Source organism: Pseudopipra pipra, chromosome 28 (genome assembly GCF_036250125.1).
Source record: "Pseudopipra pipra isolate bDixPip1 chromosome 28, bDixPip1.hap1, whole genome shotgun sequence".
In the NCBI taxonomy this organism is placed as follows: domain Eukaryota; kingdom Metazoa; phylum Chordata; class Aves; order Passeriformes; family Pipridae; genus Pseudopipra; species Pseudopipra pipra.
The window spans coordinates 4,269,027-4,282,042 of record NC_087576.1 but is presented as its reverse complement, the minus strand read 5'-3'; the positions used below and the strand labels follow the sequence as shown (position 1 = coordinate 4,282,042).

General features: G+C 45.1%; 1 protein-coding gene across 3 annotated transcripts in view; it reads left to right on the top strand.

The window, feature by feature from the left end:
• The window catches only part of SLC23A2 (solute carrier family 23 member 2), a 59,172-nt gene that overhangs the window by 32,365 nt on the left and 13,791 nt on the right, over nucleotides 1-13,016 (top strand). For all 3 annotated transcript variants that reach the window (XM_064638163.1, XM_064638164.1, XM_064638165.1), the window contains exons 4-9: nucleotides 166-282; nucleotides 1,624-1,781; nucleotides 6,101-6,189; nucleotides 7,450-7,520; nucleotides 8,644-8,825; nucleotides 12,302-12,422. In XM_064638163.1, coding sequence (XP_064494233.1) covers nucleotides 166-282; nucleotides 1,624-1,781; nucleotides 6,101-6,189; nucleotides 7,450-7,520; nucleotides 8,644-8,825; nucleotides 12,302-12,422 — 738 coding nt within the window. The remainder of the gene's footprint in view (nucleotides 1-165; nucleotides 283-1,623; nucleotides 1,782-6,100; nucleotides 6,190-7,449; nucleotides 7,521-8,643; nucleotides 8,826-12,301; nucleotides 12,423-13,016) is intronic.

The following is a 13,016-nucleotide window of genomic DNA, read 5'->3' as shown; positions in this document are numbered from 1 at the left end:
AGGTAAAAGGCTTTAAAAATGTCACGTGTCAGCTTTGTTTGGCAGTGTTGGACCAGCCTTGGAGCATGGGGAGTTGCCTGACAGTTCAGACTCACTTTGTTGGTGCAGAGCAATAACCTGCTGTGTCCTTTGTGTGCTCCCCCCTTTGCCCCCTGCCCCCCCCAGAGCTCCCTGGCAGAGACCCTGGACAGCAGCGGCAGTTTGGACGCCCAGAGGACTGACATGATTTACACCATTGAGGATGTTCCTCCCTGGTACCTCTGCATATTTTTGGGGTTACAGGTATGTTCCAAACCGGGGGTTCATTCTCCCTCTGTACCTTCTAAAGCTTGTTCAGTATTTTCTGCCCAGTTCATTGCATTTGTGTGTGTGATAATTTTATTCTTCACCCTCTCGGGTGTTTGAAGAAGGTGTTAAGAGGCTTCTTCTGAAACTGATCACACACTGAGATCACTGTGTTGATAATGATCTGTTTTCTGCTCCTGCATTTGTGAGATTCACTCAAATATTTAGATCTTATAAGCTGCTGTTAGTAAGTAAGTGAGGAAATGCTCAGTGATGACCTTTAGAAGTGACATTTGGCACTTCTGGAATTAAAGATGGAGAGGGATAATGGTTTAGTCCTGAAATCTTGAATATTAAAGCTGCTACTGTAGTTACTTCAATTCTGAGTAGTTTTTTCAGCAAATACTCAGTGGAGACCTTGAGAAGTGACATTTTGCACTTCTGGAATTAGAGAGAGACGATGGTTTAGTCCTGAAATTTTGAATATTAAAGCTGCTAGTAGTTATTTCAGGTCTTAAGAGCATCATTGTGGGCCTGTCTTGCTGGGAAGCAGAGCAGGAAACTTCTGTGTTCCTTGGAGAATCCTTGGAGTAAGAGCATGTGCTTCCTGCAGTGAGTAAGGCTGTAGTAGAGAGCTGGACCCTACTGCCAGCTCAGCCCCTCACTTGTGGGAAGCAGAACAGCTCCAGTTTCATCTCCTTCCTTTCTCCAATGGTAATAATATCTGTCCCACAGGAATGCTGGGAATTTGGTAATATCTGTAAAACATGTTGAGCTCTCCAAACAAATACATTCCAAAGCATCCTTTTTGTTTCTGCCTTTCCTGAAGGACAGGCAGTTCTGGGGGAATTCTATTTTTACTTGCTTTGCTCAGTACAGTGAATTTGTTTGTTTGTTTGTTTTGCTTCCTGTGGTTGGGTTGAGAAGGACCCAATGAGTGCCTGGTTTCTGGTCCCTGGGAGCTCCTTTGCATCCTGCTTTGTGTGTGCTCCGGGTTCATTTGTGAGCAGAGGGTTTTTCACATGGGTGCAGGTGAATGCAGCTACTCCTGTGCTTTTCTCTGTTTCCAGCACAGTTACCTGGATACCTCCTGCTCAAGAGCAGCAGCCCTGCAGCTATTTAAATAACCTGGGTTATGCTACAAAGCCAGGGATCATTAGCAACTGGCGAGTGGTAGCTGGGGGAGAATATTGGAAGAAATATTTGAAGAAAAGCTTAGGACCAGGAAGAGATCCTGGGTGGAAATTCAACATATCCAAAGCAAGAGAAAAGATGGTGATAAATGAATTTATCTTTGAGCAGTGGGTGCAGAATTAACCGAGCTTTTGCCTCTGGCAGCACTACCTGACGTGCTTCAGCGGGACGATCGCCGTGCCCTTCCTGCTGGCCGATGCCATGTGTGTGGGCTTTGACCAGTGGGCCACCAGCCAGTTGATTGGGACCATTTTCTTCTGTGTGGGCATCACCACGTTGTTACAAACTACCTTTGGCTGCAGGTGAGGTTTGGGGCTTGCTGGGGTGGTGGTAAGGCCAGCATTGAGGTTTCCAAGATCCCAGAGGGAGGGGATGTGTTTTCAAAGGATAAACATGAGACACAGGGTAGGTCAGATACAGGGCAAGCTTTAGAAAGCTGCTCCCAAAAAAAGGTGGATCTGAAATAACAAAGGGCATTCCAAGGGTAAGAAAATACAGCAGGGAAACAGGAGAAGGAGGAGGGAAACTCATGAGAACAGAGAAGGCAGAAGTGTTTCTGGGGAAAAGGAAAAATTCATACACTGTGGTAAAGAGCAACTAATTTGGGTGTTATTATTTATTTGTTATTTGTTTCTTGAATGATATTTTATTCTTTCTAGTATTAAGGTGGTTGTGATCAGTCCTGCACCAAATTACGTCCTTGATCCTGTAAAGGGCTGGGCAAATTAAAGAGGTGGGGAAAGATGATGAGGGTAACTTGTAATTCTCTGAACTGAGTCTCTGTTACCTTCCAGTGCATCAGATAATTTGTTTTTATTTGTTAGTTGCTCTGAGTTGCAGGTCATGATCATGCCTGGAGTTAGGAGTACCCACACACAAAGGTGTAGCTTTCCAGGGATGCCTTTACTTCTCCTTAGGAGGAAACAAGAGCCCACTTGGCAAATACTTGGATAAATCTGGTGTTGGCAAGGACAGGATGTTGTAAGTTTTATTAACATGAAGATAAATCTTCTTTAAAAACCTGTGTTTCACAGTGATCACTGCAGAGATGTTCGATGTGTTTATTTAAACTTTGGGAGTAACTAAAACCTGTGGAGTTACTTCTGCCATTATTCAAGAGGATAAACCAAGAGTGATAAGGAAAACCAGAACCAAAGTGCATGTTTAAGAGGATTCCCTCAGATGCTTCCCTGAATGATTCATGGGCCATTTAGTTCCATTTCAGAACAATTTTCTATTTTCCAGCAGCAAGTGGCCAAACACCTCCCACATTTTCCCAGGTTTATCTGAGAACCAGGATTCTTGGGTGTCAGAGGTGTCTCAGGGGGTGCAGAAACCAAGCCTGTGGTAGATCAGCTTTTCATCTAAAAATTTGCCAAATATTTCGGGTTTTCCAGTGTAGTCTTTGATTGCTATTTTAGTTAACTTTGATTTGCTGTCTGTTCTTTTTCCTTAAAAAAACCCCCAACCTTCCCCATATTTTTTTTGTATCTTACTCAACTCAGGAGATCACTCCTCTATTTTGAGTAAAAAGTTCATTCTGATGACAAAACAACATAGTGAAAATTGTTGAAATTGGAGAAAATTTTCTTTCCCCAATATATTTTCTTTAAGTCAAGACTCCCCAGAGTTAATAATGGTATTTTCAGCCCAACTGGCTCTTTGTGCTGTGACCACAAACCCTCCAGCAGCTCTCCTGGAGGAGCAGAGTTGTCCCCCTTGCTGATTTGAATTTCCCTTTCCAAGGGAGTGATGGATTTTCCTCCCATCTTCGATTTGTCCTTTTTTTTTTTTAGGGAATGGAGGGATTGTGGACCCAAGCAGGAATTGGATTATAAGATTTAATTGTTCAGCTTTGAGTGTCTCCTCCTTGGATTTCTTGAAGTTTGAAACCTTCCAGTTGTGTTGGAAGTGCAAAGTTGTGGATGGGGATGAGCTTGGAGGGGGGCTTTGTTTTCCTCTACCCCTACTAGCTTTCCTTCTCTGCCTCAAATTTATCAGAAAAGCTTAATTTTCATGTTTCCTGAGACTTTATCTCCTCACATTTGTCATATTTCAGTTTTTTCCCCCTAACTAATTTTGGCTCTTTATTACTTACCATGACTTTATTTTATTTTTAATTTCTTTTTCTCTATTTTATTTTTAAAAAATCATTAATTTAATTTTATTTTTAATTCCTTTATTACTTAATGAGTTATTTTGGGCTCTTTCAGAAATAAAAGGGCTAAACTGATGGTCCCATCATATTGAAATTCTCTGTTCCTTGTGTATAATCCCACCCCTGCCCTCCATCTGTTGGGATTTTCCCCTTTTCAGTGGCTCCCACTTGCACTGGAGTTACATTTTTTTATATACTTGAAGGCAATTGTGTTTGGGCCTTAAAATAATTTGTATTTAAGGAGAAAATCTCCACGCTTGGCTGTTTTATAACTATTTACCACGTGGTTGGGGGTTTATGTAAGGCTGGGAATGGGATATAGCAGCAAAGGCCTTTAAATGAGATTTTAAAGTATTCATTGGCAAGTCTGTCAACTGCAAAGTATTTCAGCAAATAAAGGTTTCAGAAGGTCAAATTCCATGGTTGAAAGGTCCTTCCAGAAGGATTTAGCTCAGTTATGAGGCAGAGTTGTGGTCAGTTTGGTACCCAGGCTGGTTTGAGGAATTCCAGCTATTCCCCAGGTTGTGGGGTGAGCCAGGAGCCTTGGCAGGGATCGAGGGTAATTAGTGACTGAGACAATCAAAGCCAGCTTTAATCTACCTCAGATTTCAGGGTTGTTGCTGTGCCCATCACTGTCTGAGCTCTCCTGCATCCGTGGGACATGTTGGGATAATGAGATGTTTCCAGATGACTTTAACTGCATCAACCCCTCCATCCTCACAGGAGCTGCTGCCAGAACTGAGCAACCTGATCATTTAGTCATGAAATTAAAATGATGTCCCAGTCAAGCTTTAGGACTTTAAGCTTTTGGGGCTTTAGCTGACTAGCAGTGGGTGCCTGGCTTAACATCCATAAGTCACATTCCAGACTGGAGCTGTCTCTTCAGAAAGAGATGGATCTTGGTTGGCTGATTTTGAGGAATAAGGGTAAAAAATAAAAAAAATAAAATAAAATACCTTTTTTATTTTCCCCTGCTTAGGGAAAAAACCCACTTATTTTGAGTCTGCTGGTCCTTTTGGAACTGTGTCATGTAAGGGTTAAACAGGACATGCTGAGATCTGATTATTCAGGATATTTAATGTGATACAGAACAATCTGGACCCAGGTCTCAGTACAGCTGAGTTCATCACTGGAGAATGTGTTTGCAAAGTGTATTTACAAGATCTCTGGAGGTACAGAGGGCTGTGTAGGTGGGATGGAGCAGTAACAGCTTGTCTCAGGTGTTGCAGATCTTGCCATGGGCACTAGCAGCTCAGTTTGCTTAATGAACCTGCAAAATAAGGTGAATCATTCACTGAGCTGCCAACCATGTCTTTCTTCCCAGAGATAAAATTGGGATTTGTGCTTGGAGAGACTCCCAGGGGGAATTGCATCCAGTCAGCCATGCTTGGATGGCTCATGAGTTGCATGAAGTTGGAGTTGCTGATACCCTTTTCAGTGGGTTTTTAGGGTGCCCAAGGCCCAAAGTGCTTCCCAGTGGTGCTCCAACTCCTGCCTGTAAACTTAGAACTATTAGTAACATGCTTCTGGTTTGATCTTTTTTGTGTTCAGTGTGTAGAGGATTTTTTCCACGTGTTTTTTCTCCTTTGAGCCTTTTCTGGTCTTCGTGTGATTCTGCTGCAGTTCTGTCTCCTCTCCTGGTGTTTGCCCTCCCTCGAGGAGCTTCACTGTGGCTTAAAAACCATGACATGGAGCAGCTCAGGGGCAATAACCATGTGTTCCACTTTGAGATCTGCTATTAAAGGGAATCTTATTGCAATTACTGTCAGTATTTATAGAATAGTTCAAAGTGAACCTTGTCTGTAGTTAAGTAACATCTGCGTATTTGTGTTACACGACCTGCAGTGAGGTCAGTAAACACGTAGTTGATGCTGGTAGATGCTCTTTAGATCTTAAATCTTTTGGGAAGTATAAACACCAATGCTAAGAATGTCATCTTGAAATTCTTGCAGTGTTTGTATTTATTGGTGGTAAGCACCTGGAACATCTAATCTGCTTTTATCAACCTCGCAGTTATTTACACACGCACTTCCAGATGAATGTCTGAGTGACTGTGCTTGGAGTCATGCACAGGGGAGGCACTGAGCCTGCAGGCTGCCCCTGCAGAGGGCTTGTGAGCTGTGGTGGGCTGGGAGAAGCTGCCTGTTCAGCAGTCTGTGTGGTGGTTACCCCAGACGGTGCATCTGGATCCCTGAGCTCTGAGTCAAAACCTGACATCACCCCCTGGTGCCTGGAATGACCCGGTGCAGATTGGTTAAGAACTCTTGTGGGTGGTGTTGGCTCTTTGGCCTGGGGAGTCTGTGAGTATTTCACTGGCTGGGTTTGTTTGATGAGGAGTTCTCCCATTTCACACTTTCCTGACTCCTGAGGGTTTGAGTCTCAGTGCCCACCCGCCTGCAGCCGCCCTCCTGCCAGGGCTTGGGGCACCACCGAATGTCACCATCTCTCCTTTCCCTCCAACAGGTTACCCCTGTTCCAAGCCAGTGCTTTTGCATTCTTAGCACCTGCCAGAGCAATACTCTCTCTGGAGAAGTGGAAATGTAATAACACAGGTAATTGTCGTTTGTGCTTGTTCAGGGGGAAGTGACCAATGGCCCAGATCACTTAAAGTGCAACAGCCAAACCTTCTGAGGGGGGAACTGGAAGGCAGTAGGAAAAGTCTCTCCTTTTACAATGTTAATCTTTGTGCCTTAGAAAAAGATTCCTAAAAATGCCCTTGTGGAGTTCTATTTCTGGGGACTTTTTAATATTAAAAAACTGTTGTCAAAAGAAATCCAGCAGTAGCACAAAGTAATTCTTCTGTTACATTTGCATTCCGTAAATGTTCCTTCCCAATATTTGGAAATAGCAAGTTCAGTCGAATCCTTTGAAGTTGAGTAGGAGGAAGTTTGATGTTCAGCATCACCTCAAGACCAGGATTTTTCCCTGTTTAAGTCATACCTGACAGGTTTTGACAAGATTTGGGTGTTCATTTGAGCTCTTCCTTTGCTAATGTCATCATCCTGAAAGGTTTTAACTTCAGAGGGGAAATATGCAGTAAAGCTCATTGGGATGGGGTGTTTGGCTTTAAATTAGGTTAGAAACTGAAGTGGAAACTCCTCTGGCAGTTTTCTTTTTAATGGGGTTATTCAGTAACAAGGCTGTGGGCAGTGGGAGGCAGCCCCATAGAGAATCAAGCTGCTTGTTTCTACCTAAAGTTCTTCCCAGGGCTCCTTTGGATTCTCTAATAATTTAGTTTATATTATCTATATGTTTAAGCATCTCTGTTGGTTCACATTCAGAATGTGCCAGTAACTGAATACACATCTTGTCGAAAGAAAATCCTGTCTGATAACCTTGGATGGCAAAGCCATTTTCCCACTACTCCAGCCTTTCCAAAAGAGCTTTGCTGCATCTTCCTCTTGGACCTTTTCACCTTCAAAAGATGCCAGTTGGGGTTGTTGCCATGGGTCAGTTCATTCAGTGGGTGACCTAAATTGATGGAGTTGGAGCCTGTGATTCCAGTGTGCACTTGAGTAATTCTCCATTCATCTGTTTATTGGAGTGGGAAGGGAATCCCCAATTGACCTTCCTTCCTGAAAGTTAGGATTTGTTCCCACTTTGGTGTGGTGGGTGGAATGAAGGGTTGGTTCTTGGGGAATGTGAGGCTGTTGCTGCTTCATTCGTAGCACTGCAGAGCTTGTTCTCCGTGTAAATCCAGGCTCCTTTGTCAGACCCAGCATGAGGAGGGGTTTATTTTGTAGGAAATGATGGCAGAGTGGCTGAGGAATAAATAAATAAATGGCTGTGTTTTCTTGTCTCCTCTCTGTAAGATATAACAGTTACAAACAGGACAGCAGAGCTGCCGCACACTGAGCACATCTGGTACCCCCGGATCCGAGAGGTAATGTGGGAGTTGCCTTTAGCTGTCCCTCTGTCCAGTTCCAGTTAAGTTTCTCACCCAAACATCTGTGTGTCCTTGTCTTTAAGTTGGTAATTTCTTCTTTCACTGCGATTTCCATTTGAATATATCCCTTTACTCATCTCATGGAAGTCTTTCATCTTTCCAACCTGTTCGTACTGGACAGCAAATACCAGGAGTTAGTTACCACATTCCAAAAGACGTGCAGTGAAATGCTCAAGTGAGATGAAAACTCTTCTTGTACCTCTGCTTTGTGCTCATTGGCAGCAGTTCAGCTGCTGCCAGACCTGCTGCCTGCTGGCCCTGTGCAGTGGGCTGGCCCCTGGAAGATGAACCCACAGTTTAGCAAAGCTGGGTCATCCCCCAAGAGTTTTTAAGTTGGAGACTCTCCTGATAAGATGTTGATTCTCCCAAGAGACTTGCAGAGCTCCCCCAAAGTCCTTCTCCACTCTCAGCCCTGCAGGGCCCAGGATGAGGGTTGTACCACGCTGGAGTGGTAGATAGCCAGGTCCAAACGAGGGCGTGTGTCATGGAATTTATCTCCCATCCCGTTGCTTTGGGCTGCCAACTTTTTCTTAATTAAAAACAACCCCTCTCTCTTCCCCATGTTCAAACCATAGCTACATCCTGCCAAGAGCCCTGCAGCCAAGAGGGCTGACAGTCTCCTGAGACCACAACGCTGCTCTAATCCAGCTTCTAAGGAGCACTTGTGACCAATGCAGACACACTCTGCCCCTAGGAGCTTTAGGAGCATCACCTCGTGGCGCACCAACCCTTGCCGTTCGATCTGAGAGCTTAAAGGTTAGCCTGGACCCCAGGTCTCCTGTCTGACAGTGTGATGTGCTTTCCACACAGCTTCCAGACTGGCCCACTGGTCTGTTGTGTAATAGTTTTGTGGAGAAAAAAAACAAACCATAAGTGTTATGCTTAAGCAATAAGTCACTTAAACATAATGAGCTGTTTTATGACGAAAAATATACTGAGTTCTTCTGTGTCACTGAATTCTTTTTAAGTGCAGTTTGTAATCCAGAGCAGAAAAAGAAACGCTTTGGCTTTGCCTGTCAGAGGGGACTGAGGTGGCTCTTTGCCCTTGTTGTGTGTTCAGATCCAAGGTGCCATCATCATGTCCTCCCTGATCGAGGTGGTGATCGGACTGCTCGGCCTGCCCGGGGCCCTGCTGCGCTACATCGGCCCCCTGACCATCACCCCCACCGTGGCCCTCATCGGCCTCTCCGGCTTCCAGGCTGCTGGGGAGAGAGCTGGCAAGCACTGGGGCATTGCCATGCTGTAAGTACTGCTGGGGGGGGCTCCTGGCTCAGGCCAGAGGGGCCCCGTTGGTGAGTTGTCATGGAGGAGCGTTGGGTGTCAGGGAAGCGCTGGGGTCGGCTCGGCTGCCAGAGGTGGCACTGCAGTGCTGCCAGCAGGGAGGGACACCAAAGGTGGCATTGCAGTGCTGCCAGCAGGGAGGGACACCAAAGGTGGCATTGCAGTGCTGCCAGCAGGGAGGGACACCAAAGGTGGCATTGCAGTGCTGCCAGCAGGGAGGGACACCAAAGGTGGCATTGCAGGACTCCTCAGCAGGGAGGGACACCAAAGGTGGCATTGCAGGGCTCCTCAGCAGGGAGGGACACCAAAGGTGGCATTGCAGTGCTGCCAGCAGGGAGGGACACCAAAGGTGGCATTGCAGGGCTCCTCAGCAGGGAGGGACACCAAAGGTGGCATTGCAGTGCTGCCAGCAGGGAGGGACACCAAAGGTGGCATTGCAGTGCTGCCAGCAGGGAGGGACACCAAAGGTGGCATTGCAGGACTCCTCAGCAGGGAGGGACACCAAAGGTGGCATTGCAGGACTCCCCAGCAGGGAGGGACACCAAAGGTGGCATTGCAGTGCTGCCAGCAGGGAGGGACACCAAAGGTGGCATTGCAGTGCTGCCAGCAGGGAGGGACACCAAAGGTGGCATTGCAGGGCTCCTCAGCAGGGAGGGACACCAAAGGTGGCATTGCAGTGCTGCCAGCAGGGAGGGACACCAAAGGTGGCATTGCAGGACTCCCCAGCAGGGAGGAACAACCTGTGCAGGAATAGGGATGTGAGTGGGTGTGGGTAAGGTCAGCTGGCACTTTGGCAATGACAGCAGCAACTCAGTTGCCCAGAGAAGCTGTGGCTGCCCCATCCCTGGAAGTGTCCGAGGCCAGGTTGGACATGACTTGGAGCAACTGGGAACAGTGGAAGGTGTCCCTGCCCATGATGTGAGGTGGAACTGGGTGGGTTTTGAGGTCCCTTCCCACCAAACCATTCTGGGGTTCTGTGTTTCCGTGACCTTGAGGAGGCAGGAAAGGACAATAACTGAAGGGTGTGGAGAGCAGAATTTTGTAAAGCAAGAGTTGGTCTGGGAGCCACTGGCTGGATTGGCTTCAGTGCTATAAGAAGAGATGATTTAGCAAAACACCAGAGAGATGAGTGACCCATTTGTATTTCTGGTTTTGTGTTTGTGTCAGCAGGCAAATCCCATTGGTGGTACTGGTCCCTTTGTCACTGGGACTGCTTTGCTTACCTGTGTCCAAGAGAAATCTGTGTGATGACAGGGAACAGCAAATATTTCCATAAATGCCATCAGTAGATGAGCCAGAAGTAGAGAGATTGCTATTTAGTGGACAGAAAGGCTTTTTGAGGGAATTTCAGGGCCTGGTGTGTGTGTGCCAGGGAAATTAAAGAACTGGGATCAGTGGTATAAGAAGGAATAGCTGAGAAAAACGAGATGAAGACAAAAGCTTCCCATGAGCTGGATAACCAGCCAAATAAGGCTGGAAAGCAAATTTTAGGGAGAAGGGAACTGGCTGAAGCAGTTGCTGCAGTCAGTGTTCAGCACCCAACTGTGCTGGCTCTGGGAGGAAGGAATGCCTTGATGAGATCAGATTCTGATCTGACTAATCTGTTTGCACAGTTCTTTGAACATGCAAAGTATTCTGTAAGTGCAGCTTATGATTAAAAGGGCTCTTTAATTCTCTTTTATCTTGGATGGGAGCATCATGAATATTTTTGTAATTCTATTATGTTAAGCAGCTGATCCAAAGGAACGTTTTATTTGCCTGTAAAACAAATTCCCTGCAAGTTGGGACTCCCATGAAATGAATGATCTTGGAGTTGGACATGGAAACGTGTAATTCAACTTGACATTTTGCAGATGGAAAAAACCAAATCAATTTAGGAGCAGCATTTAAATATTACCCAGTCAATAAGTATTTCTGGCTTCTGGCAGAGCGAAAATGTGGGTTGTTGGAAATAACTCCCATGGCCTCTCAAAAGTGACTGTGAGCTCTACAAGATGTGGCTCTTGAAATTGTACTGAGATAAAAATCCTTCCTTCAGCATCACCTGTGGGAGAGCTGGGACCTTCTACAGGTGCTATTGGATAATATTCCCAGTTTCCCAAACAGTTTTCTGACCTCTCTTGTTCTGCAGGAGCCAAGCTGGAATAATTTAATTCATAAAACACATCTCATCATGATCTATAAAAAGGGAAATTATTCCTGAATTGGGCTTTTTATCTGGTGAATAAAACTTTTGGGATTTAAGGGATTTGGGGATATTTTACAGACTGTCAGGAAGCCCCTCTGCCATGGAGCCAATGTAATGTTAATTGCAATAATATAATAGTACTATGGTTTTTACAACTCTGTGCTAAATAAATCAAAATACAAAGCTACCTGTGCTCAGAGAGGGGAGCCCATCTTTCCATAATGGACTTTGGGAGAGCTGCCAAAGTGTTTCCTGCAAGGAAAAGGTGCCTTTCATTCAACAGTGGGGGCTGTAAATGCCCCTCCTTGTGCTCTGTGTTCTGCAGACTGAGGGAGAATAAAGCTGGTTTGTGTGTGACACTGGAGCTGAGCTGGGACAGAGAAGGGAGAGAGGCTGAAAATCCACTTTTTTTTAAAGTCAGCTGATAAAAACATAATCTCAGATTTCAGGGAAGCTTTGCTTCTTCAGACAGCTCAGTCTTTGTGAGGCCTTTTCAGAGCAGAGCTGGGGTTGGTTCCTTCAGAAATGAGCAACGTGCCCTGGCTTCTTATTTTGCATTGCAGTGGGGGCTTATTTTAGCTGTAAAAATGGATTTTTAACATGCAGAGGAGCTTGGCAGTTTCAGTGAGGGGGGAAATGCATAATAATTAAGCATCTAAAAGTGGTGAATGCAATTGCATCAAATCTTGGTTTTTTGGGCTCTATTTTGCTTCGTTTGCAGCTGTTTAGATGCAAATACAAAAAAAAAAAAAGGATTCTCAAGAATAGAAGAAATAATTTCCCTCACAGAAAATTTTCGAGTGCTTTTGAGTTTTATGCAAATTTTGAGATGTAAAGATTATTGTATACAGGCCTTCAGTTTTCCTTGTTTTCAGCAAGTTTTGGTCCTTGTACTCAGCAGACCTGGAGCACAGGTAGAGTTTGGGAGGAAAAGAAGCAGGAGCACAGAACAGGAATGGCTGGAAATCTCCCTTCAGCCCAAATCCCTGTCCTAGTTCATTTACCTGTTTGGTGCTGGCTGTTTTTGCAGCACTTTAGAATCCAAATTGTGTTGTTTTGGCCTTTGTGGAATAATAATTTATTTAAAATTATGTTCTCTTAAAATGCCTTGTCTTGTGCTAAATTGAAAATGTACATTTGTGTCTCGTGTCTGAAGAACCTGAACAGGTTAATGCTGGGAGGGATTTATAATATATTGGTGCTAATGACATGTCTTTTTTGTCCCACCCTCCTCCTCCTTTTTTCTCAGGACTATTTTCCTAGTGTTGTTGTTCTCTCAGTATGCCAGAAATGTCAAATTCCCCTTACCCATTTACAAATCCAAGAAGGGATGGACAGCATACAGGCTGCAGCTTTTCAAGATGTTCCCTGTAAGTCCTTGAACTTGTTCTTCACTTGGCAAAGAAAACCCTGATTTGTGTTTCAGGGTTTTTTTAATCTCAGCTTTGATTTTTCTTAATAATACAATAGCTCACAAAGGTGAGGTAAAAGCTTAAATGGATTTATTGGCAACTAAGTGGCTCTTTGGCCACAGGAAATATTCTCATTGCCAGATCCCGTTCTGATGTCTGATGAGGGGTTGTTGGAGTGATGAAGATCATGGGGGGGAGGGAAGAGGGAGAGAAGAAGGGATATTTGTGGATGCAGGGAAAGCCTAAACTGAGCCCTCCAGAAAGGGATGGTGAGATCGTTATCGTCTCATTTTACCAGAGCAATTCTCAGTTCCCCCATGAAAGGCTTCTTTTCATTCCTCTGGTAAAACTGAGACTAATTCCCCAGTTTGTTAAAGTGCCCACTTGGAGACTTTCCCATTTGTTAAGGAGAGGAGGGACTTGCTCCAATTCCAGAGCTTTTGTAACAGCACCTTCCTGGGGCCGGGGGGAGGCACCCAAAGGATCTGTTACAGCGTTTGCTGCTTGTTCAGACCTCAAACCCCGCTCGGATCCGGGGCTGACAGTGTTCCA